We start from the raw sequence: 27,313 nt of genomic DNA on the forward strand, positions 1-27,313 counted from the left end.
ATGAAGTTTAAATGTGAAAATTTCATTTAATTGACATACTTAGCTAGTTGAAGGTCTTTGATTCTCACTAATTTTTTTCCTTCATCAGAGCATACATACCTTTGAATTCACTTTATCTGGGTATGGTTTATTAATGCATGGATTTCAAAATAAAGTTTAATGTCCAGACATTTATTTATATACTATCTCCCTTATTTTTTTTCACTTTAAACATATACTGTTGATTTTTTGAATATCATCCTATTTTTTATTTATCTAACAATCTTAGATTTTTGATTTATATGATAGCATGCCTATTTGCTGTAATTTTCACTTTATTGTAATTTTAAAACCTTCATTATAAAATTTTTTTCTTACCATATTATGTGACTCACCACATATATTTCTATGAACATTATCTTTGGATTTACTTGATGATAATCCTATAAATTAAACAATGGGCAGATTATTCAAAATTTGGCAGAACTAATTGACAAAATTGCTCCTTTTGCCTAAAAGCTCTCCATAGTGCACAGCTGTCATGGCTCAGTGTTTGAGCATCTACCTATGAACCAGGAGGTCACGGTTTGATTCCTGGTGGGGGCACATGCCTGGGTTGTGGGCTTAGCCCCCAGTGTGAGGCTTGTAGGAGGGAGTCCATCAATGATTCTTATCATTGATGTTTCTATCTCTCTCTTCCTCTCACTTCTTCTCTGCAATCAATTTTAAAAGTATTTTTAAAAAGTAAATAATAAAAGCTCTCCATAGTAATTGCTGAAAGTCGCTATTCAGATATTTAACAAAAACTAATAGATAATGCTTATATAGTTTATTTTGATTATATGATTTATGACATACCAGTGTCATTCCCTAATTTGAATTTCCAAAATTAAGAATTTGACACAGCATTTAAAAAAGAACAGCTTTATTAAGATTTAATTCACATGCTATACAGTTAGTTCACCAATTTAAAGGGTACAATTCATTGATTTTTAGTGGGGTGCTTTTTCTTATGGTAACAACATTTTGAAGAACAAACTTTTCCAAAGTCGCTGAGCTGTTTTTCTTTCTCACTAAAAACATATGAGTGTTCCACTTTCTCCACATTCTAACCAACATTTGTTATTATTTATTTTTAATTGTAGCCATACTAGGTAATTGATGATATAGTGTTTTAAGTAAGATATCTCACACTTCTTTATGTGAATACTTAACCATTAAAAATAGTAGCTTCTATACTTTTTATATATGTAATCTAAGTTTAGAATTAAATATTCCACATGGATATGTTAAATAATGCATTTTCTTCTACCATCCTGTAATATTTAACATTTTATCCATCAGATTAACTATTTTTTTGTCAGAAATAATTGTGAAGGTGTCTCATATATATATAACCAGAAAGAATCATGTGAGGTACATAGTATCATAATACTTGTAGGATTTGGTCAAACTTAAGCCCTGCTTGTGGGAAGTTTTTATTTTATTATGTTTTCTTTAAACTATATCACTAGAATAACCTTGATATTAAAATTTGTTTTAAGCTTTTGGCTCTAACTATTCAGCATGAAAAACCTGATTTAGAGGAACAGAAAACAAAACTATTACAACAGGAAGAAGATAAGAAAATACAGTTAGCCAAGCTTGAGGAATCTCTCTTAGAGGTAAAATTTAATTATTCAGGATATTTATTATATTACCTTTTTTCTTTAATAAATATACTGGTAAGTAAATATATTTAATAAATATACTAGTATGTAAGTAAATATACTAGTAAGTAAATAAATATACTAGTAAGTTTTTTTTTAAATTAATAGTACCATCAGCATGTTTTTGGTTGTGTCAAAGACATATCAATATATATCTTAAAAACAAAATTCAAACAAAAAAACTAGCTATTTTGGAGTATAAGATTTTAAGAAATAATGTTTAGCAAAAAAGAAAAGGAAAAAAGAACCAACTCATGGACCTGGACAACAGTATGGTGATTGTGGGAAGGAGAATAGGGGGTATAGTGGAGGTGGAAGAAGGTATAAGGGGGATAAATGGTGGTGAAAAAATTTTAAGAAAATAATGTTTAAGACAAGCAATTTTTAATAAACAGTGTTTATATTGGATTATTTCACTAATTATCTGTTTACATGCTGAGAATTTCAAGAAGCATTAAAAGGTAGCATGAGATTATAATTTAACTTGTAACATTAAGTATTTTTTATTAGATTGATAAATTAATGTATATGCAATGCTTTGATAATATAGTATAAAAATTTCCTATACAGTGGGGCCTTGACTTATGAGTGTCCCGACCGACAAGTTTTTCAAGATACAAGCCGCCTCTCGGCCGATTTTTTGCTTTGAGTTGCGAGCTAAAATTCGGGTTATGAGCCAGCTTCAGATACCCGTCCGCGAGTTGGCTCAGCAAACATCACAGTGAATGCCACAACATCAGCCCAGCATCACTTGTCTCACTCGTTCACTTTTTGATTTGGCATATGAGTAATTTGAGTTACGAGCTCCGTCACAGAACGAATTAAACTCGTAAGTCAAGGCCCCACTGTATCCTTCTTGGAGGCTATAAAATGTTGAAATTGTTTTAAAATAACATAGGTTCTCATAAACATCATCAAGTTAATTTTAGTTAATTGATTACTTTAATATGTATGATAACATTAATATTATTTTGTTAATTTTTCTACAGACACTTGCCACATCTCAAGGCAATATTTTGGAAAATAAGGATTTGATTGAATCGTTGAATCAGACAAAAGCAAGCAGTGCACTTATTCAAGAGTCACTTAAAGAATCTTACAAACTTCAAATTTTTCTTGATCAAGTAATTATTCCCTCTTACTGATCTTATAGCCCGTTTTTATAAGCTTTTATGTTAATATTAAAAATGTACAATAAAGCCTTTAGGGTAATGGTGATTGCAAAAAAGAAAGCTATTAATAAAACCAGAGCCTTGGGTCTGATTCTTAGTATTACAGAGAGGGTGATGAGATCTTGGCCTTGAGGATAGGACTGCTGGTCAGTATACCCTGCGGGGTTCTACTCGTGTTAGGTATATAGTTATCTGAAGTTCTACAGTTTAAAATGAGCATATTGAACATGACTATTAAAGCATCTTTGCATACCTGAACAGAAGTTAAGGCAAGTGAAACCCATTAGTTAAAAGAGTTATAAGCTCTTTTTTCTACTAAAAACATTTTTTTACCTGTGTATCCTGGACTTTGTGATTATGAGGGTCTCAACTGTTTTCTTACAAATGGTTAGAATCTTTTAAACGGTTTTTGACATTTCCTCTTGTAAAATTCCAACATCCTTTCAGTATAATACATTTTTCCTCTTCTGCATTCTAGTGACTGAGCTTTGCTTGAAGAAAATAAGACAACCAAGCAGATTAATGTTATGTATCGCAGGCTGCTAACTGACCTTCTTTCATTCTTTTCCATTTACTTCAATAACGTTTTCAAATTTTTAGTTCAGTATTTTTCATCTATTGCTCAAATTTTATAATTATATATTATTACCTTTTCATCTTGGCAAGAGTTCTATAGAAACTAGAATAAGAGCAAATTTATAGCTTGATTCCAATCTTGTTTCCCCACCTTCTCTAAACTTGGCATATCTCATGATTGTAATTCTATACCTAAAGGAATTTGAACTTTCTTTGCTTTCTTTTTCTTAACAGGCATTGCTGAGTCACACATGTAATTTTACCAGTATCATATTTGTAAACCTGGGGCTTTGATGGAGATCCTTCTCAGAGTTCCACTCAGAACCTTGAGGCCATTTAATCCTAAGATTCTCATTTTTATAATCCTTTACCTTCAGTCAGAATCAAAGCAACAGTAGTTATTAACTCTTTCTATACTTATGTTGAACAATGCTAGATGCTTTATTATCTTAATGTGGCCACCTGTTATAGTCTTCTCTCTAGTTCCATCAGTAATCTTGCTGGAACTAGTCCCACACACTACATTCATAGTTCTTTTTTCTTTTGCTACAGGGATAGCCTAGTACCACTGTCCTGCCCTCTTGAATTATCTACACTGGTTCCCTTTTGAAATGTGAAATTGCATTGTTTATTTTGTGATCACAATGGTTTACCATTCCATCTTACTCTCTTCCCCTAATACGGATGCTCATGGTCCTCATTAATATCAACCCATGAACCACTTCCAGCTTTGTAATATGTGGGGTAGATAAGTATTTAAAATATTTTTCCCTTAATTCCATAAAAATAAAAACCAGATCTTGCTAGTCCTTTTAGTTATAACATTCTATGATTTGTCATCTTCATTCATTGGATGTATGTAGAAATAGTAAGGCTGTGGCTGGGTATATGCATAGTGGTCTGTAGGTGGCAGTAAAACACTATTACTCAGGTGTTTTGTATTTTTGTTTTTTTTTCTCTCCCAACCAATGATTCACAGGAGCGGGATGCCTATCTTCCTCTGGCTGAGAGTGCCAGCAGGATGTACTTCATTATCTCTGACTTGTCCAAAATTAATAACATGTACCGTTTTAGTTTGGCTGCATTTCTTCGACTTTTCCAGAGAGCTCTGCAAAACAAACAGGTATGCTATTGGTTACCCTATAGCTGAGACTGAATAAGACAGACTTTTACTGGTGATTAATTTATAATTTTCTGAGCAAACTTGTTTGGAATTATATTTCAAAAGACCACATGTAACAATTTTAAATTATATTTAGAAGAAAGTACCTCCTTTTTATGTTCTTAACAAACTGTCCCAATGTAACAGTCTTCTGCTTTTATGTTAATACTAGTGACCCAGTGCATGGATTCGTGCACATTGAAAGGAAATTAATTAGAAGGTGGTCTGTGGGGTGGGACTGGGTGAGATGGGCTGAACATGCCCTGGAGCCAACCTCCCACATTCCCTCCCCGACCAGCCGCACCTGGGCGGCGCCATGGCTTGAAGGGCATCTGCGGAGTGAGTGGGGTCCCTCTGGCAGGTGGGGTCTCTCGGCCTGGCCTGCAGGGATTGGGCCAAAACTGGCTCTCCAACACCCTCCAAGGGGCCCTTAAGTGTGAGAGGGCACTCTGCAAAGTTGCTGTCATACAGTGTGTGGAATGCAAACCCAAGTGTGCAGTAAACCAGATTTGGGGCCGGCAGTGCCCCAGCAACAACATAAACCATGGCCGAAGGTGGAATCGTGCAACCCTACAAGGAATCGGGCTCCCTCCTCTCTGGTTCTGGGGTTTGTTATCCGAGAACTGCCGCTGTCAAGTCACTGCAGCTTGGCACTAAACCAGGTTAGGGGATGACAGTGCCCCAGCAACAACATAACCCACGGCTGAAGGTGGAATCGCATGGACTAGCAACAACATAATCCACAGCTGAAGTTGGAATTGCAGGGCCCTGCGAGGAACCGGGCTCCCTAACCTCTGGTTCCAGGTTGTGTCACCCAAGAACCGCTGCTGCCAAGCTCGGCAGCTCCTGTGTTGAGCATCTGCCCCCTGGTGGTCAGTTTGTGTCATACCTACTAGCCAGTTGGATGGTCGCTTAGACTTTTATATATATAGATTGACATAATGATTTATGTTAATGATTTATGTTCTCAGTATAAAACAAAAACTAAAGACAAACATTAAAAAAAAAACCACACAACCCAGTGTGTGCCTCACTCAGGCTACAGGAGAGATCTGACTGTGCGACCCATAGCAATCTGTGGCCACTCCACCCTGGCCTCTGGAACAGTCCTCCTGGGGTGACCTGGAGTAACCCAGCACACGCCTCGTCCCAGATCACAGGAGAGTTTGGATTGTGTGACCCAGAGCAACTGGCCTCAGCTCCACACTGGGCCCTGGGAAAGGCGACCTGGAGTAACCCAGCACGTGCCTCAGTCTGGGACACAGGAGAGCGCTGACTGTGTAACCCAGAGGAACCTGCTCCTGTTCCACCCCAGGCACAGGGACTTACTCCCAGGGCAACCTGGAGTAATGCAGTGTGTGACCTAATCCAGGCCACAGGAGAGCTCTGATTTTGTGACCCAAAGCAACCATCATCGGCTCCACCCCAAACCCCGGAACAGGCCTGCTGGGGCTACCCAGAGCAATCCAGCATGCACCCCTCTCTGTGCCACAGGAGAGCGCTTCCAGGGCAACACAAAGCAACCCAGTGTGCCAAGCTAGGGGCCACAGGACTGTGCTGCAAGTGTGCTGCCAGAGGGACCCAAGTTGCTACCCTGCAAGACAAATTGCATGCCAGAGGGCTCTGGGTCCTCACAGGGGTTTGCACACCAGAGGAACTGTGTATGCGCCCCCCACCACCCCAAGCTCCTGAAGTGGACAACTGAGGGACCAGATCTATGGGAGATGGGGATACAACTCAGAGCAGAGACAATAAATGTGTGAGATTCAAGGCAGACCCAGCCTCTGGGATAATGTTTTCTAGACCATTGGACTGATAGGGACTTCAACTCTTAAACCCCAAGCAGGGTGCCCAGGGCCATAAAGAGACAGCAAAAATGGGAAGACAAAGAATGAAAGAAAAGTAGGAGTTGCCAAAAATGGGGGAGGGGCTAAATGAAATGGAGGCAAGCTGTATGTCAGAAAGAATTCAGAGTAATTGTTATAAAGATGCTCGACCAGCTGGATGAGAAATTCACCAACATATGTAAGAATCAAGAGAAATGAAGAATGATATAGCAACAATAAAAAACACAATGGAAGGTTTCAACAGTAGACAAGAAGAAGTGGAGGACCAAATAAGCAAGTTAGAAGACAGGGTAGAAAAATCACCCAATCTGAACAGCAATTGGAAAAAAATTAAAAAGCAGGAAGAGAGCTTAAGGGAGCTTTGGGACAATATGAAACAAAGAAACACGTGCATAATAGGGTTGCCAGAAGGTCAAAAAGAGCAGTAAGGAATAGAAAGCCTATTTTGGAGAAATAATGACAGAAAACTTCCTAGAAAAATACAATCTTTCAAATCTTAATCAGGAAGAATCAGAAAATCTGAATAGGCCTAGAACTATGGAAGAAATTGAAGCAATAAAAAAAATCCCCAAAACTTCCAGCAAACAAAAGCCCTGGTCTAGATGGCTTCACAGGGAAATTTTACCAAACGTCCACAGAAGAACTAAAACTACCCTCCTCAGACTATTCTAAAAAATCAAGAGGAAGGAGCATTACCAAGCTCCTTCCATGAAGCCAGCATTGCCCTAATCCCAAACCAGATAAAGATGCTACAAGGAAAGAGAATTACAGGCTAGTATCCCTGATAAACAGTTACTAAAATCCTCAACAAAATATTATCATATTGCATCCAGAAATACTTCCAAAAATCATACACCATGACCAAAGTGGGATTTATTCTGGGGATGCAAGGCTGTTATAATATCTGCAAATCAATAAATGTGATACATCACATAAACAAATTGAAACAAAAAAACACATGATCATATCAGTTGATGTAGAAAAAGCATTTAACAAAATCCAACACCCTTTTTTGATAAAAACTCTCATCATTCCTCAACATAATAAAAGCCTTATATGACAAACCTATAGCCAATATAGTATCCAATAGGCAAATACTAAAACCATTTCCTCTAAGAACAGGAACAAGACAAGGATGCCCACTTTCACCATTCCTTTTCAACATAGTATAGGAAGTGCTGTCCATAGCATTGTGACAAGAAGAAGAAATAAAAGGTATCCAAACTGGAAAATAAGGAAAATGTATTATTCACAGATGACATGATATTATACATAAAAAAACCCTAAGGACTCCTTTAAAATACTACTAGATTTAATAAATCAATTTGGCAATGTAGCAGGATACAAAATTAGCCCCCAGAAATCTTTGGCATTTTTAAACACCAATAATAAACTCACAGAAAGAGAAACTAAAAAACAATCCAATTTAACAATGCAACAAAAAAATTAAGATACCTAGGAATAAACTTAATTATGGAGGTAAAAGACCTGTACTCGGAAAAACTACAGGACATTGAAAAAAGACGTAGGGGAAGATACATGCAAGTGGAAGAATATACTATGTTCATAGGTTATAGAATCAACATCATTAAAATGTCCATACTATCCAAAGCAATCTATAGATTCAATGCAATCCCCATGTTACATCTTAGAATGCCAAACACGTGTATTCCAGTGAGCAAGGTGGAAGCTGATTTGCCTTTTGCAACCCAGCCTTGTGTCAGTGTCATTTCTGCTGAATGATATTAGTTGAAGTAGTCACATGCTTACCCAGATTCAAGGGGATGAGGAAACAGACTTTACCTCTGAATGGAAGGAGTGTCAAAAGATTGGAGGTTTATATTTTAAAACAGCTATAAACATAAATTTTTGTATTGTTTTTTTGTTTATTTTTCATGTTTCGCTTCTCCAATTATTTTTCTTAGTTTAATGGGGCAAAAATGCACATTTGTAAGCCTTGCAAAAATATTGTCTAATTATCCTTTGAAAATATATGCTATCGATATCTTATACTGATGCAAAGAGTGCTTTTTTCCATCTATACTTTTACCAACAATGGATATTATATACCTTTGTGTAATTGTCCTATTAGGTAATTGAAAATATGGTATTGTATTTGCAATTCTTTGATAATTTATAAGATAAAAATCACTTGTAAGATACATATCACTTGTAAAAATATATTTTTATGAGAAAATTTAATTATTTTTCATAATTCTTGTTTTTGGTGTAATACTAATACGGGTGTTTCTTAAATTATTTTGGAGGCGAGAATAATTGTTTTTTAAAATTAAATTCGGGAACAAAATGTTATATTAAAGTAGGTTTACATAAATCTATTTTTCCAAGGAAAGGTTATTATTTATTATATTAATATTTATTACAGACTCACTATGTATCAGACATTACTCTTGGTGTTGGGTTATATAATATAACCAGAGAACAAAACAGGACAAAAATTCTTATCTTCATTAGCATGGCTAATTAATACAGAAAATCTTTATTTGATTATAAAAGATTAACGTTTTACTGATTTTTTTTCACTATGTATGTCATTTAAAGTTGCTGTTATATTCAAAATTAAAATAAATGGCACCTAATGAAGAGCTAGTGCTTTGGGGTATGTTTTGTTAGCAAAAATCTGTCTACACAGTCATGGTAGACAAGATAAGCATCTTTGTCTTATATATTTGTTTTTTAGTTTTGGCACATATTATTCATTTTTTTGGACAATTATTTTTTAAAATTTTTTATTATTGGCAGTATTACATATGTCACCTTTTCTTCCTCTTTGACCTCTTCTAGCCCACCCTGTTCCCCAACTCCCAAGCCTTCACCACCCTATTGTCTGTGTCCATGGGCTATGCATATATGCATACAAGTTCTTAGGTTGATTTCTTCACACCCACATACTTAAATATGTAAAATAAAAACCTTATTTTCCAATGTTTTGAAAATCCATTGGCTCTTGTTGGCATGGTAGTCTGTCTCACAATAGAGTATCTTTTAGTGGATCCAGATTTCAATTTCACATGTGATCTTTGGTAATAAATAGTGAAGATGAGCTCTCTCAGTTAGAACATGCTTTCAGTAAGGCCGGAAACCTAGGTTTGCCACATCTGAATGCCAGTTCATGATGTTTTCTACCAATTTCATACATTACATTGCTTATTCTGGGAGTGTTTCTCTACTGATAAAATTATTTTATTAGTTTGTTTTTTCTTGTCAATTATAATTATACTAGAGGTCTGGTGCACAAAAATTTGTGCACTCAATGGGGGGCAGTCCCCTCAGCCCAGCCTGTGCCCTCTCTCAGTCTGGGACTCCTCAGGGGATGACCACCTGCTGGCTTAGGCCTGCTCCCTGGGGGATTGGGCCTAAGCTGGCAATCAGACATCTCTCTGGCAGCCCGGCAGCCCTCGTGGGATGTCCACTTGCCAGTGGGGGTTTGCAGGCTGGCCACACCCCCTTTAGGGTGGGGGTCCCCACTGGGGTGCCTGGCCCGTCTGGGTGAGGAACTGAGGGCTGTTTTCAGGCTGGCCGGCGACTGAAGCTCCCAGACTCTCCTTTTTTTCTTTTTTTTTTATTCTGGGATTTATTTACCGTCTATAATTGAAACTTTGTGGCTGTCACTGGAGCTGAGAGCTGGCTCCTGCTCTCTGCAGCTTTGAGGCCATGGCCTGCTGAAAGCAGGTATCTGGGGTTTGTTTAGCTTCTATAATTGAAACGTTTTTGCTTTCGGATCTTAGAGCAGGCTGCTGCGGGCGGGGAACCTTGGCTTCCTCCATCACTGGAGCAAGCAAGCCTCCTGCTCGCTTCAGCTGTGTGGCTGCCAGCTGCCATCTTTGTTGGCAGTTAATTTGCATATCTTGCTGATTAGCCAATGGGAAGAGTAGTGAAGGTATGGTCAATTACCCTTTTTGTCTTTTATTAGATAGGATTGGAAACAAATAAACATAGTCTATACATTATTTAAGTGCTCCCTGAAGAGAGATATAAAAATCATATCACACTTAGGAAAAAGACCAGCCTTCACAATCTCCTCCCCCCATTTCTACCCCAAGCCATTTTTCAAGAATGAAAGGAAATAGTCATTAATGTCTTTTTTTCCCCTTCAAATCATGGCAATCATGTACAATGGAATTAGAAGCAAATGAAACCACTAAAGGTGTGTATGAATTTTTGCAGCACCAATATCAAAGTTACTGTTCATTTTATTCAATCTGGAGGGCAAGGTTTAAGATAGTTTAGGTTCTTATATTGAGGACTAGAGGCCTGGTGCATGAAAATTCATGCACTTGGGGGGGTGTCTCTCAGCCTGGCCTGCATTCTCTCATAATCCAATACCCCTCTGGTAGGGTCCCTAGGCCTGGTCTGAGATCGGCCTATCAGGGCTTTCCTTCCCCTGGCTGCAGGCAGCTGGCCCCACCCCCGCCACTGCCACTGCTTGCCTTCTGTGCAGTGCTCTCCCCACCACCACCACCACCATCGGTGGCCTCCCTCTGCAGGCAACAGGCATGCCGTGTGATGGCTTTGTTGGCCTGGGCGATTGCTGGGTGGCCACACACCTGCTACAGAGTTGCCGCCAGGTGGCCTGGGCCTCCCTCTTTCTTTGCTGGGGGTAGGGCCAGCCCTGCGAGGGGCCGTCTGCCTACCTGATTGCCCCTAAATCATTGGCCTGCCTACCTGATTGACCCTAACCACTGACCTGCTTACCTGATGACCCCTAACCACTCTGCCTGCCTGATCGCTCTAACCACTTGCTTGGGGGTGGGGCCAGCCTGGCGAGGGGTGGTTGTTCTGGTCTCTGGTCATTCCAGTTGTTACGCTTATGATAGCTGGCCTTTTATTGTATAGGATGAGAAAACTATAGGGTGGTTCTGGTCATACTGTGTTGGGACTGGATTGGTAAATGATAATATAAATAATGAGATGGTTTTAACACAGACTGATGTAGTATTTTTAATTCCAGTATCAAAGTGGTATGGTCAAAATTAATTCATATTGTATTATTGATGACTGATTGTAATTTTCATTTATTAGAAGTTTTAACTGTCAAAAATATCCAACTGAGTAAATGTGAAGATCTAATTGGCTTTAGTAAGTGACTCATGAGTTGGAAGCATCCGATCTAGCAAGTAGAAGGGCACTCTGATGGGTTGTACAAAATGGAAAGTTTTTATAGGAAGACGGGTGGGGCAAGGAATCTATTAGGAAAAGAAAAGAAAGGATCTTTTAGTCCAGGACGTGGCAGGGCTTTTACGCGCAAATTGCCTCTTCTTCCTTTGTGGGGCGTGGAAGAAATTATGCCTGCATGACAGATGACCTTGCTGGTGTTTGACCAAAAGAAAACTGTACCCTGGTTGGTTAAGATTATATTTCCGGTAAAGGTCATAACTGCAGGTAGGTCGGGCATTAAATCAAGACTTGGTGTCATAGGTTTTAGCATAAGTGACACCATTTTGGATCTCTGGTTTCTATACATTGAAGAAAAAGATATCAGTTTTTATTGTATTAGTATACAAGTTTAATGCACTTAGTTGTTTAGTCCTTTAAGTTTAATTGCCAAATTAATTGTTGTTCCAGAATCAGCTTTGACTCTGGAGGGATAATTTATAAGTGTGATTAAACTATGGGGCTACCTTTTAAATCTTCATAAATTTTCAGTTTTCAAATTTTAATCTACAGGATTCTGAAAACACAGAACAGCGAATCCAATCTCTGGTCAGCTCATTAAAACAGATGGTATATGAATATGTGTGCCGTTGTCTATTTAAGGTAAGAAATGTTATGTTTTTCACTTATAAAATACTACTGTCCCTTGATTTAATAGATTATTACAGTTAAATTATATAACTGTTTGCCTACAAGGAAGGTTATGCGATTGGCATTTCTGACATTTTCCCAGAATAATATTCATTACTATCTAGAATGTCTTGCAGCCTTTGGGATAAGTAGGGAGAAAAGTGACAAGTGAAGAAGGCAGAGCAAACACTGGTTAGTTGACTTAGTTCCCGGAATTCCAGTAGCCACTGAAGGAGGAAACTAGGATGGATTATGTAGGTCAGTTTCTAGCTGGGGTTTCTCAGACTCAGCAATATTGACATTTTGAGCCACAGTATCGTTTGTTGGGGACTGTTTTGTGCACTTTAGGATATTTAGCAGCATTCTCTGGCCTCTACCAACTCATGCCAGTAGCACTTCCTTACCTTCTATTGTTATAATAAAACATATTTCTGAACATTGCCAAATGTCTTTTGGGCTAGGGACAAAATTGTCTCCTATTCCTGGTATTAGGAAGTAAACTAATGCTTGATTCTGAGTTGAGAGAAATTTGTCACAGAAGTCTTCATATTATAAGGTTCCCAGAGGATTATACATTGAAATATTTTAGATATTTTGAATATTATAAAAAACACAAGGGCTTTTTATTTAGAAATTTAAAAAAGTATCAGTCTTTGCATATAGCTTAAGATATGTTGAAGAAGAACTTTGTAAGGACAGCTAAGTGAGAAATAGAGTTATTGTGGGCCATTATATAGGCTTCTTAGAAAATCTGGAAAAATATATAGTTAATATATTCTTTGGAAAGGGATATTAATTTTAATGATTAGAATGATATTGTTGAGGATCTTTATGTGAGACAGAATAAATCCTTTAAAGTGCAAATACATAGATAAAGTTTTTTTATTTTCTTTACTATATATTCTGTTGTATTGCATCTTTTGTTGCAGTAGGTCCTGAAGATCTTCCCATAAGCATAAATATGTTAACCTCAATATATTTAGTGACTCTGTGATATTTCCAAATATGGTTATGTGCTATTTCATGTAACTAATGCTTTATTGGTGGATATTAGATTACTTATTTTTTGAAATTATGAATGATAGTGAAAACCTATGCAGTATATTCATCTCTATATACATGTGTAAGCTGGTATTTCTGTTCAGAATTCTCGATAAAAGTATAATTTCTGGTCCAAGGATAAACACTCTTGAAATTTTGTTGAATGTTATCAAATTGCCTTCTAAAAGTTTACCAGTTAATTCTCTCCTCCATAGAGTAAGAAGGTTCTCTCCTTCCCTGTGTCCTAATCAATCCTGCATATTAACTATCTTTTTAATTTTTACCAGGTTGCAATTTATAAATAAATTTGAAATTCTCTATTATTTGCCATTTTTGTCTTATAAATATCTTATATTTAAATTTCTCTATAATTTGCCATTTTTGTCTGTTTGCCATATTTGTCTTTTATCCTGGCATTTTGAAGAATAAGCTTTGCTTTATAGAACAAGTCTACTTTGTTATAATTATTGTTTTTATAATTTATTTTTTAATCATTGGATTTATTTTTTTCATTTCTATATTATTGAATTGTATGATAGTTTTTTAGTGTGGCTTTAATCTTTTTTATTTTTTACTGAACATATTAAGACTGTAAAGTTTCATTTTGGTCACTCTCCTAATAATATATTTAATGCTTTTTAAGACCTCTGCACTGAGATAGGCTGTGATTTATGAAAATATTATGGAGCTACCATTATCTTAACGTGCCCCCAAATATGTTTTGAAAGTAGATATGTTATAAATAAATATTATTCTTGAAAATTTTTAAGCCAAAAGATAATATAATATTTTTATTTATTCCAAAAATTAGTAGCTTTTTTTTGAAAGATGTTTCATAATTGTTTATTAATAACATAGTTTTGGGCCTCAGTTAAATAAAAATTTTAGTAACTTATTAGGAGTTTCTTGTTTGTTTCTAATCTATGTATTTCTATATCGGTTTATATATTCTTATTTTATTTTTAATAATATAAGTATTCCGGATATAATAAGCATTCAGTATTGAAATGATTTAAGACACAGGGATGGGGAACCTTTTTTCTACCAAGGGCCATTTGGATATTTATAACATTATTCATAAGTCACACAAAATTATCAACTTAAAAATTATCCTCATATATTTGGTCAAACATTTAATTTACTCACCCCTAATGCCTTGGCAGGGCTAGACCAAATGATTTTGCAGGCCTTATATGGCCCAGACGTTCCCCACCCCTGAATTTTACGATACTAATGAAGTGTACTGGGGGTTATTTCTTTGAAGTTACCTTAACTTTTAAAAATATGTTTGTTAGGATAAACTCAACATTTTGGTGCAGTTGGAGTGAGTTTGTAAGGTTTAATTCTTAACATATTTAGTATTTAATTGGAATTTCTCATTGCCTATATTAATACTTCTCTATTGTGAACAGCTAAAACCACTTTTTTAAAAAGCTATGGTTTATAATTCTTAAGACATGTTTTTAATTGATCATGGAATGTTTTATAAAACTCACATTTTTATTATGAGCAACATGAAACTTATTAAACAGTCTATAGAGTTGAGCAGTCTATAGAGTTTCAGTGGAGAATAAAAAATCAGAAAGCACAGTAATTATAAAGTAATAAGGTATATTTCTAAGACTTAACAGTATAATATTACTTAGGATAGAACTGATCTTATAGTTTAGTGAAAGCTGTTTGGGTTTTAGCCCTCAGCAGCACATTAAACTGGCTGCCGGAATTTCCTCTGTGCTGATTTTGCTGCTGTGTTGGTGACAGCAGTATGGCAGCAGTGACTCCGAACTGGAGAGAGGCTGGCTATTAGTATTCACATCACACTGAAGTGAAAGCAACTTGACGTGGAATAGAAAATGATTGACTTGTTTTGTAGCAGAAATTTTAGACTTTAATAAAGTAAACCAAATATGGAAAGCTGTCTAGCAATTTCAGTTTAGATTTTTGGCTGTGACTTACTTTTTCTTAAAGAGATCAAAAGTGTTTATTTTAGTGGCCTAAATATTTTAGACGATTATAGGATAAGTAACATATTTAGTTTCACAAAATTTATGATTATAATAAAACTGTTTATGTCTTAGTACCTTTAACATTTCTTCATCCAAATTTATCATAGAAGTTGTTGGAATGTTAGATAATTTACAACTATATTGGGCTAGAATACAAAAAGGTCAGAAGGAAGGTGGGTAAAGCATATATTCTTACTATTTCCCTTTCCTCATGGAAGTGTTATCTAAGATCTGAAATGGTATACAAAAAGTGTTTGGTGAGATATTAATAGAAGTTTTTTCCCTGAGGTCAGGTGTCTTCTGTGACCAAAAATCAAAGAGAAGGGTAACCACCATTACCCATCTATTGACTACATATTACATGCTTATTTTTGACAGCATTTTGGAGTTTGGCCTCAGTAATCATCAACAATTAGCTCACCAGCTCTGGTAGATAATCAGAGAATCACCGAGTGCCAGAGCCTTGCCTTCTTTCCATTAACACTAGAGACTACATTATTTTTCCTCAGTTCAAAGGAAGAAAGGGCTAATTCATTGTCCTCTTACACTGTGTATGAATTTGTATATATATATATATACAAATATACACATATATTTGTATCTATATTTATATATACATATATATGAATATAGTGAAGAATTAACTATATTATTAAGTGATATAATATATATTATCTTAATCATTATTTTTTTACTTTAGATAAAGGGTGCTATTATAGTCATTTTAAGTATCCATTCATTTATAAAATAAATATCATAGTGGCTTATCCAGCTAATCATTGATCTTCTAATATCTAAGAACACTATCCATCTCCCTTGCTTTTTATAATATTTTATGTCAAATGGTAGCTACTTCATGCAGATGGTAGTTGGTTGTAACTTTTCTTTTTCTTGCATACCTGACTGATGACCATCTGCTTCCAGTTTTTATATTTTGAGGATATTTTTTACTCACTGACTCACTATTGTAAATATGTTTGTTTTTCATTTACTTGCTTAATAGTTATCTAGTGAGTATTGCTATGTATATACAAGCATATACCACATATACTTTTATAAAATAATTCTTTTGTATTGTATTATTCAAGACATTCTATCTTTTCTACAGAGGGGTGATTTTCATGCAGGCAAGGAGATCACTTACTGGCAGTATTTACAGGAGGGTCTTTTTTTGCATATACGGTATCTTAATACTTTTATATTTATCTATATCTGTATTTATAATCATAAACATATATTAGATATAAAGTATTATTTACAGTATTGGAAAGGCCAAATAAAATGTTTAGATTAAAACTTTGAAAGATGGTCCTTCAATAGATGGTTTTTTTTAAAACAAATATTTCCTGTTTTTTTTGTGTGTGTTTTTTTCTAATAGAAATGATATAAGCTTATTTTAGGAAGTTTAAAAGTATAAACACCTAAGAAAAGAGAAGAAAATAAAAATAGGCTATAATCTCAAAAATAAATCGGTGATAAAAATTTGATATCTATTTTTCCAAAATTTTTGCAGATATCTATAATAATAAAAGCATAATATGCTAATTAGACTGGACAGCCAAATGACCTTCCGGATGTCCTTTTGGATGAAGCTGCAGCAGCAGGGCCGAGGCAGAGGCAGTTAGGGGTGATCAGGCTGGCAGGCAGAGTGGTTAGGGGCAATCAGGCATGCAGGCAAACAGTTAGGGGTGATGAGGCAGGCAGGCAGGCAGAGTAGTTAGGGGTGATAAGGCAAGCAGGCTAGCAGTTAGGGTGATCAGGCAGGCAGAGGGGTTAGGGGCGATCAAGCAGGCAGGCAAGTGGTTGGGGCAATCAGGCAGGCAGGCCAGCAGTTAGGGGTGATTAGGCAGGCAGATGAGTGGGTAGGGGCGATCAGGTAGGCAGGCAGGTGAGCAGTTAGGAGCGATCAGGCAGACAGAGGGGTTAGGGGCGATCAAGCAGGCAGGCAGATGAGTGGTTAGGGGCAATCAGGTAGGCATGCAGGTGAGCATTAGGGGTGATCAGGCAGGCAGAGTGGTTAGGGGGGATCAGGCAGGCAGGCGAGTGGTTAGGGGCGATCAGGCAGGCAGGTGAGTGTTAGCGGCAATTGGTCAGGCAGGCCAGCGGTTAGGAGCCAGCAGTCCTGGATTGTGAGAGGGTGCAGGCTGGGCTGAAGGACCCCCAAATTTTGTACACCGGGCCTCTAGTATATCCATTTATGTTTATTAAAAACTCGCCCTCCTTCCACAATATTGGTTATGCTATTTTGATTTGAATATTTTCATGATAGACTTTTGAACATTTAGGTTGTTTCAGTTCTTCCTCCACTGTAAACAATCTTGCAATGAATATTCTTTTTTATAAAAATGTATTTTTTTTATTTCAAAGAGGAAGGGAGAGAGAAAGAGAGATAGAAACATCAATGATGAAAGAGAATCACTGATCAGTTGCCTCCCATACACCCCCTACTGGGAATGGAGCCTGCAACCCAGGCATGTGCCCTGACTGGGAATTGAACCATAACCTTCTGATTCATAGGTAAATGCCCAACCACTGAGCACACTGGCTAGGCTGCAGTGAATATTCTTATTGCTTACCTAGGAGTACTTTCATGATCCCTTTGCATGCATTTCTAGGAATAAAATATCTTGGTTTAGCAGTATATAGATTATTCGGGAGCATTTAGGCATACACAATCACAGATTGAAGGTTACTAATGCAAGAATGAGAGGTTTACCAAATGATCTGGTTAGTAAAGACTAATTCAGACATCACAATTGGATTTCTACTAGCTAAATAAATCTGTTTTAATTTTTTCCTTTTTTCTTTTCTTTTTTTAAATTGTTTTATTGCTTAAAGTATTTCAAAGAGTATTACATACAATTGACAATCCCCTGGCCTCCCCTATCCCCAGTGTCTTATGTCCATTGGTTATGCTTATATGCATGCATACAAGTATTTCGGTTGATCTCTTACCCCCTCACCCTTCTGCCCCTCAACCCTCCCTGGCCTTCCCACTGTAGTTTGACAGTCTGTTTGATCTGTTTTATTTTTAATGAGATGTAAATGATGATTAATCCTTAGCACTTTAAAAATTTTCACACTTTCTCTATCCTCTCCACCCCCAACTTAGAAGTGTTGTTCTATGTAAATGTTATTCTTATATTGATAAAAATATTTTGAAGACAGAATACATATTTTGGAACCAAAATTTAAGGACTGTGCTTTTCCAAAATCACTAATTTAGAAAAAGCAAGATAATATCTGTTATTCCTTTCAGGCTGATCAGTTGATGTTCGCATTGCATTTTGTCCGGGGCATGCATCCTGAACATTTTCAAGAAAATGTAAGTGAATGGTGAAAGAGGAAATATTATAGTTATATAGAAGTTTGGTAATGTACAGATAGAATAGAAATTACTTTAGGGTAGAAATTATATATCAACCTATTAGTTTTTTTACTAAGTTAGAAATTTAGTGTAAGGTGCTGAAAGTTCTACTCCCCTCCGAGCGGGCCCAATATTCTGAAGTGATGATAAGGCAGAAAAAAAATGTAAGTAGCTTACCCACATTGCATAGATTTTTCTGAACCCACGTCCACTTACTCAGGATACCAGAAGAGTTAGCCTTCTTATATTCCTGGTCTAAGCAGTGGAACTGATAAATATAAAAAACAAAAGGATATGGGTATACTACATTATTTATTCCTAGAATTATTTAGGCCTTCCTTCCCCTGGCTGCCGGGACCGGTTTTCCTCCTTTGCTCTGGCCGCAGCAGAGAAGCAAGCCTCTTCAGTCTTCGCTGGGGTCTGCATATGCAAATTAACCACCATCTTTGTTGGGTTAATTTGCATAGTCATCCTGATTGGCTGGTGGGCATAGCAGAGTGACACCAATTTGCATGTTTCTCTTTTATTAGTGTAGATCTTTACTAACTTGCTCAGAGACACAGGTGGGAATCAAAGGGTGGGCAGCTCCCTTGCGCCTGCAGGTTTATGTTAATCTTTTAATGTACAATTTATTTTCTTTGTCTATGACTTCATTTCTGGACTGCCATATAATCCCCTCTCAAACTTGAAAAGAACCTCCTTCTAGCTAGAGCTAACTAATCTACCCTGTGTGCTTCTAATATTTAAAAAATTTTGCATTTTTTCATTATGCCATAATCATAAAGTGAGAGTCCATTAGTTAGGGAGGGAGAAGGCAACCTTGACCTAATAACCTTTAATTCTACTTGACCAGATTTTAATTATGTTCTGCGTTTCCCTCATTAAAGTAGTTAAAAGTTGCAGGCCTATATTTGATCTTTGTTTCTCTCTACCTCCACATGCTCTGACTTACATATTTCTCTTGAATTTATTGACTCCTTTTATTTCTACTAGTAACTCTGATGCCTTAATCTCCTGCTGTTAATGTTTTTCACTGTGATCAATATGTTCCACACTTTGTAAGACTTAACATTACCTATTTTTTTCTTCTGCAGTGTGAGTAAATTATCTTTGGGAAAGGAGAACATTTTTCTTTGACTCATATTGCAAAATGTTAGGAAGAAGAGTGAGCCGGCTGGGTGAAGGCAGGGAGAATCTTAGTTTGGTAGTGTTTCCATATTGCTTTCAAATTTTAATATGTTTTGGCCTTATTTACTGACCAATGTGTAACAAATAAAGTTGTGCCCCATTATTATCTGATTGGGGGAACCCAGGGTGAAGACAGATTTTCTTAGAGCACTTGATTTCTTAACAGCTGATCAGTTTTGATTATGAGGATTAAAAAAAAAAAGGAATATGACAGTCTTCTCCCTCTCTGTTGGAAAAGATAAGTTAACAGAAGAACTTTTTTCTGTCTTTACCCAACATATACAATATTTAAACTTTTGGTGCACCTTATTGCAGACTTATTAGTGGGAAATGGCCTATAATAGCAAAAATTAATAGGGAGTGACAAATGCTCATTGAACATGAGATTTGCATTTTTAGATATTGAGACTCATATAATATAGTTTTTTGTTTTAATTTTATTGTTTCTAGATTTCATATTAATATATTAATATTCATGTTAGTATTGTACTAGAAATGTGAAGATGTGAAAGGGTATTTTTTGTTTGATTTTGCTTTTGTTTTACATGTCCTTAGCTGCATTGTAAGCCATCTTACAGGGTTATTAAGAAAACTTTGTTAATTGGTTAGCGTTTTTATGTTTTTTGTGTTCCTCATATTTTTATTCCATAGGAATGGGATACATTTACAGGTGTGGTTGTTGGAGACATGTTGCGGAAAGCTGTAAGTAAAAAATAATAAAATTATTTTACTGTTAGGGAAAATTGTTCTGGCTTAGACTTCATGAAATATAATCTGCTTCAGAGCGTTTTAAGTTACTGTTGTAATTACTTTAATTAGAGGATTATGTCCTTGTCTCTATTATACTTCTATAGATGGACCTAAATATATTTTTTTGTCCTTGAAGACAATTTTTTTTAGAATAATATTAATTAAATACTAAGAAATCAATGTAGTTTCTTTTTTTCAGTACATATGTTTTATTCCAAGACTATTTATATAATCCAAAGAAAATCAAATCTTGCATTATGACTAGAAAAATTTTTATATATAACTAAAGTTTAAAAATTACTTTTAAAAACTTTTGTTAACTTTATTCAAATTCAGATTTTTGACTAGTAATTTTCTGTTTGAACATGTAATGGATAATATTATTCTTCAAAGGAACATACCTAAACCATAATGCAAAATCTAGCTTATATCCGAAATGTAAGATGTAATAAAAGTAACATATTATGCCAGTTTCTTATTACTTTTGAGTTTTTTCTAAAGTTTTAAGCACAAGAAAGTGAATGCAACTGTGGATAAAAAAGGGACCACATACTAAACCTGACGAGCTCAGAGTTTTATGATTTTATTTAAGCCAAACTGAATGGCTGGCCTTACAAACTCAGAGACCAAAAGTAACCACATAGGATGCTCTGAAATTAAAACTTCCTACCTAAAAGCAAGCCATGGTGGGTAGTCCTCTCCTAGGCCAGTATCTTCCTTTACAAAAGTCAATTTTTACCTTAACTGAGCCTGCCTATTGTCTTTTTGCATCTAAGATAACTCTTGTCAGAGTAATCCCCCTTTTTCCTGACCCCTCAGGGCACGCTCTCCCACCAGAGCAGGAGAGAGACCACAGAGCTCCTCTCTGTGCTGTAATGTTAGCTGCTAACGGCCCTATGCCTACAGATGTGAAGGAAGTGTGTGTCTCTCTGTTTTACTCTTTATCCAATCTCAGAGATTGCCCTGCTTTGCTTTCTCCCACCTCCCTAGTCTATCACCAGTGAATGTCATGTAACTCTCCCTAGGTTTCCTCCTCTGATTATAATGTGTAAAATAAACTGCAAACTGCCATTCTCTGGAGCATTTTCTCAGTTCGTTGAGATTCCAGGCTGTTGTCGTCAGTTTGGCTTAAATACAATCATAAAACATCTTATAGGTTTGGACCGTTCTTACATTGACACATTTGTTTAAATGGTTATCTATACCTAGTATAGAATTTTATAATATTGACTTGTAAAATATGTAAAATAAAGAAATAATATATAGAATGAACTGTTAAAAATAGTGTTTATAAACTTAAGTTAGTTGTTGAATTTTTTTGTCTGAATTTTATCTAATATACCAAGGAAAATAATTACTTTTATTAAAGGACTCTCAACAAAGAATACGTGATCAGCTTCCATCTTGGGTAGATCAGGAAAGAAGCTGGGCAGTGGCAACATTGAAGGTATTTATTTCTATGTGGAATATTTAAATTTTTTATATTGGAGCTATTTCTGTGTATATTTTATTTGCTACTTATTCATAGTCAATAGTGATATTTCTGTGAATATGACAAAAATCTCTGGGTAAAAGAATATCAAAGAATTATTCTAATTCTTTAACCCATTATTAAACAACTAATTACATTTTTCATTCAACATATACATCTTGAGTCTTTACATTGCACAAGGTTCTATGCTGTATACCCATAGAGAATATAAGGATAAATATAAGGTTCTCTAATATGCTAGGTAAAAGCCTAAGCCAGTGGTTGGCAAACTGCGGTCTCTTGAGTGTGGCTCTTCCACAAAATACCACGTGCAGGTGTGCAAGCACAGTGCGATTGAAACTTTATGGCCACACTGAAGGGGCCAAAGAGCCGCATGTGGCTCGTGAGCCACGGTTTGCCGACCACGGGCCTAAGCGACTATTATGACTGAATGACCAGTCGGCTGGTGGACCGGTTGCTGTGATGTGCACTGACAACAAGGGGGCAGATGCTCAACGCAGGAGCTGCCCCCTGGTAGTCAGTCCGCTCCCACAGCCAACCTCCTGCAGCCGGCCAACCTCTGCGGTCCTTCCCCCCAGCTGGCCAACCTCCCATCGTTCCTCTCCCAGCCCTGGCTTCCCTGATCGGGACTGAGTGAGACGTCCCCTATTGGCCCCAATTGCCGGTCAGGCCGAGAGCCCTACCTGTGCATGAATTCGTGCACTGGGCCTCTAGTATATACAATAATTCAGGATTGGTAATGAGATGCTGTATAGTACTTATGTTGAAAATAGTTTGAAATTAACACTTTCACTTCTATTCATCTTTTATATATCTCTCATCCTCACTCCTTCTCCATTCTTGCAGTCATGTTTAATTTTGGCTGTCATTATTCAACTTGATTTAGCAATTAGACCCTGCTTCTAATCTCAGACCTCTCCATTTTAGTCTGTCCTTTGTGTTTTAGTTTATTTATGGTATGGTTAGTGCCCTATTTAAAACCCTTTAATGGTTTCTTATCACTCATAGGATAAAACCCATAGTTTTCTTGGATAACATATAAGATGATACACAATCTAATCTTTACTTGCCTCTTCAGTTTTTTTTCCAGTCCATATCTTCAGTGTTTCTTATATTTGCTAGTTTTATTATTCCCTCTCCTTGAAATGCCCTTTGACTGTTTTTACTGTGAAATGTCTATTTATTTTTCAGAATTTACCCAAAGCATTACTTCCTCTGTGACTTTTACCCGATTTCTCCATTGTATCTTTTCTATTGACATATACTGGTATGGTATCTTGAGCATTCCCATATCATAGCACCTACCATAATGATACAAAATGATTTGTCATGTCTGCCTTTCTCCTAGGATCTTTGAGATTAGGATCCCAGCTTTATTAAACTTTATTTCCCTGACTTTAGTGCAAAACCCAAGTCATTTATTCTTTTGTTTATTTAGTGGATACTGACTATATACCAGATGCATAGTTAAATTTTTAAAATACTTTTTAGATTGGACATATTAAGATTATGAGTAGACAAGCTAATGGCGCATGGATAAGGTAATTTTCCATTGTTCATGTATTCCATAGGATTAAAATATGTATTAACTATTTATAATATGCTCTTTGAGGATGAAGAGTACAGATACATAAAAGTTTTAGTTCCTACTTTGTAGGAGTTTATCACCTACTGTAGGAAACATTTTTTTAAACAATTACAAGAAAATGGAAAAAATAAAAAATAGTGAGAATTTGAAGAGAATTCTGGATTTTTGGACAGGACCTTGAACTAGCTCATGTACTCCTAATGGCAAAAGTAATAATAATCAACAGGGTACAGGTAATTATTGCTTGAACAGTTGATCTACTGAGAGGTTACACTTGGTAAAGATTACAAGTTAAGTAAATGTTACAATTTAAGTAAAGAAATGCAAAACATTTAGGAAAGGGGGCTTTACGTTCAAAAAAGGTTTATAGTATACATTAGTGTTTTCTTGTTATCATTTCAGTTTACAAAACATTTTCAAATGAATTACCTCATTTAATTATCACAAAACCCCTAAAAGGTGGTATTAACTCTTTTTACAGATGAGAAATGAGCATCAGCAATAGTAAGGTGCTAAATGAATGAAACTAAGGTTTATTTTAAAGTTCATACATATTTTTGAGGACCTATTATGTGCTAAGGATCATGTTAAATACTATAGATGCATTATCTTATTTTACCATCACAATAACCTAATGAGGAGGTCATAATCATGTCTGTTTTAGGAAAGAGGAAACTAAGCTGCAGGGAAGTTAAATAGCTGGGAAGTGTTGGAGCTAGTTATTTTAATTCAGGCATTCTGACACCAAAGCCCTTGCCTTTAATATCTAGGTTTTTCAAATACAGTGTTCTCTCTCTCTGCTTCCTTCCCTTCCCTCCTCATCTCTTTCTCTCCCCTCCTCCCAGTGTTCAGTGTATTTCGATGGTGAGGAGCAGCATGGGGAGGAAAAAGTTCCAAAGCCCAAGTCCCATCAGTTCCATCTGTGTTCTTTACAAGCCAAGGTGTTGTTTTTGTGGGTAATAGAAAACACATTTCTCTCAAAATCTATATATATATGTTCCCATTCCTGCATTCCTTCCCCTGATGTTCTTCACAATTATTATAAGAGTACAGCAGCACATAGCAAATACAATAAGAATAGCTAGCATTTATGGGTGATTATGTTCAAGGCATTTTGCAGAATTTGAAAATAGATTATTATCTCATTTAATATATCCCATAATATAATGAGATAGCCACACTATATTGTCCTCATTAGACAGATAAGGACACCAAGGCACAAAGTGATATAGTCACTTGCGTATGGTCATTTAGAAGGTAGATTCAGTATTTGAAATTGAGCTTTTTGCTGCAGAGTCTGAGCTTTTTACTACTTTTTTTTTTTAAATCCTCAACCCAGGACATGTACATTGATGAGAGAGAGAGAGAGAGAGAGAGAGAGAGAGAGAGAGAATAATCGTCAATGTGAGAGAGAAATATCTGTTGGTTGCTTCACATACGTGCTCCAACTAGGGCCCAGGGTTGAACCCGCAACCTAGGTATGTGCCCTGACTGAGAATTGAACCCATCACCTTTTGGTGTATGGGATGATGCTCCAACCAACTGAGCCACCTGGCCTGGGCTCTACCACTATTTCTTACCACCTTTATTTCATAAATATTTGTTGAATAAAATAAATGGATTCTGTATTATATCATTGGTTGTTTTCTTCATTAATCATTTATTTGGTACCTGCTACGATTTAACAGAGTGCTGGTGGAATGACAAATAAATATTTTGTAATATAAAAGACTCTTCATTGAATGAAGTTACACTGTAGAGAATAAAACAAATAATTACCTTGTGATGTGGTTGATGCCATAGTAGGCCTGTATCCCTGGTAATTAGACCCGGGGTCTAACATGCAGCTGAGAGCTTGCTAACTGTGTATCATCTATCTCAGCTTTCTAACCAAATACATGATGGTTATACATGTAGCACACATAAATTGGTGGTGGGGCCTTATACAGTAATTGCCAGTAAAGTTAATAGACAGCCATCAAGTTCTATCCTAATAGGCTTAAATCATTTATTGAAAAAATTAAAGTATGCTTAGTTAATTTTCTGCTGTGTAAGTTTAATTTTATTAAGTTACAATAATGGAGTTTAGGCAATATAACTGATTATTTAGAAATGAATATAGATATTTGGATAAAGCATTCTTAAATGCTTGATTTATGTTTATATTACATGAAATTTTAATATAAATCTTCCAAATTCACCATTTAAGAAAATTCTCCTCCTATACGCATTTATATTTCTGACCTTGTAAATCACTGTTGAAAAAGTTTGGGAGAGAGAATACTGTTTGAGGTAGAGGAAATAAATATGTTGAGAAAAGTCTCTGATAGATGATATTGTTTAAGCTGAATATTGAATGCTGAGTAGAAATTTAGAACATTTAGAGGCAAAGGAAGAACATGTTCATGAATAGGGGCAGAAATGAATATAGTTTAAAAATTTGCTTTGGTAAGGATTTTTATATTGAAATGAAATTTGACATACTTTTATACTTGTGGCAATGCTTAAAATTTGCACTTGTATATGTCAATTACAGTATATCTCAATTTAAAAATCTGCACTTCTTAGAAAAGTTTGAAAAGTTTTTAACTTGCCCTAGCCAGTTTGGCTCAGTGGATAGAGCGTCGGTCTGTGGAATGAAGGGTCCCAGGTTCAATTCTGGCCAAGGGCACATGCCCAGCTTGCGGGCTTGATCACCAGTGTAGGGACGTGCAGGAGTCAGCCGATCAATGATTCTCTCTCATCATTGATGTTTCTATCTCTCTCTCCCCCTCTGCCTTCCTCTCTGAAGCCAAATTCAAACATCAGTGTGAGAGAAACACATTGATTGGTTGCCTCCCTCATCACCCTGACCAGGGCCTGGACCAGGAGGAGCCTGCAACCAAGGTAAGTGCCTTTGACTGGAATTGAACCCTGGACCCTTTGGTCCACAGGCTGATGCTTTATCCACTGAGCCAAACTGGTGAGGGCTGCACTTTTTTTTAAATTAAAGCATTCTTTTCTCCACAAAATGGAGGTGGATAGGTACAAATGTTTTTACTGAAAAAAAAAATAAAGATTTTATTAACTTACAAGTATTGATGTAGTACTCTTTTGGAAATATTTTCTGTAATTTAATTAATGGGTTGCATAAGTCTACCATACTATTTCTGACCTAGAAATGATTAGATAAACTGACATAAAGTAGAAAACAGGTAATAAATATCCATCAGTAATTACTTTCCATTTCTTTTTTTAGTAATTCACTTACATATGTACTTATGTTGACTTGTAGCTCACTCTGTGGTTATTCTTATTTTTCAGATTGCTCTCCCCGGTCTTTACCAGACCCTCTGCTTTGAAGATGCAGATCTGTGGCGTACGTATTATCATCATTCAATGTGTGAGCAAGAGTTTCCATCTGTTCTTGCAAAGAAAGTTTCCTTATTTCAGCAGGTAAGTTATCTAAATGCATAGAAGTATTTAACATTACTCTTGTTCAGAAGCCAGATTCAATGAAAATAAATAAATAAGTGAAAGCTCTGCCTTTGGGTGCCACATCACCCTAACATGACACAGGTGGGAAAGGCCTTTCTGCTTTTGCCATCTTACCTGGATAATGAAATCACTGGCAATATTTCTGAATGTGGTG

At 36.1% G+C, this 27,313-nt stretch overlaps 1 protein-coding gene across 1 annotated transcript in view; it reads left to right on the forward strand.

Annotated features, from left to right (window-relative positions):
• The window catches only part of DYNC2H1 (dynein, cytoplasmic 2, heavy chain 1), a 305,345-nt gene that overhangs the window by 156,137 nt on the left and 121,895 nt on the right, over positions 1 to 27,313 (forward strand). The window contains 8 exon segments of the mRNA XM_006773520.2: positions 1,524 to 1,643; positions 2,678 to 2,812; positions 4,416 to 4,559; positions 12,134 to 12,223; positions 18,557 to 18,622; positions 20,504 to 20,554; positions 21,972 to 22,049; positions 26,986 to 27,117. Of these exon segments, the coding sequence (XP_006773583.1) occupies positions 1,524 to 1,643; positions 2,678 to 2,812; positions 4,416 to 4,559; positions 12,134 to 12,223; positions 18,557 to 18,622; positions 20,504 to 20,554; positions 21,972 to 22,049; positions 26,986 to 27,117 (816 nt within the window).

Source organism: Myotis davidii, unplaced genomic scaffold, assembly GCF_000327345.1.
Source record: "Myotis davidii unplaced genomic scaffold, ASM32734v1 scaffold1025, whole genome shotgun sequence".
Classification (NCBI taxonomy): domain Eukaryota; kingdom Metazoa; phylum Chordata; class Mammalia; order Chiroptera; family Vespertilionidae; genus Myotis; species Myotis davidii.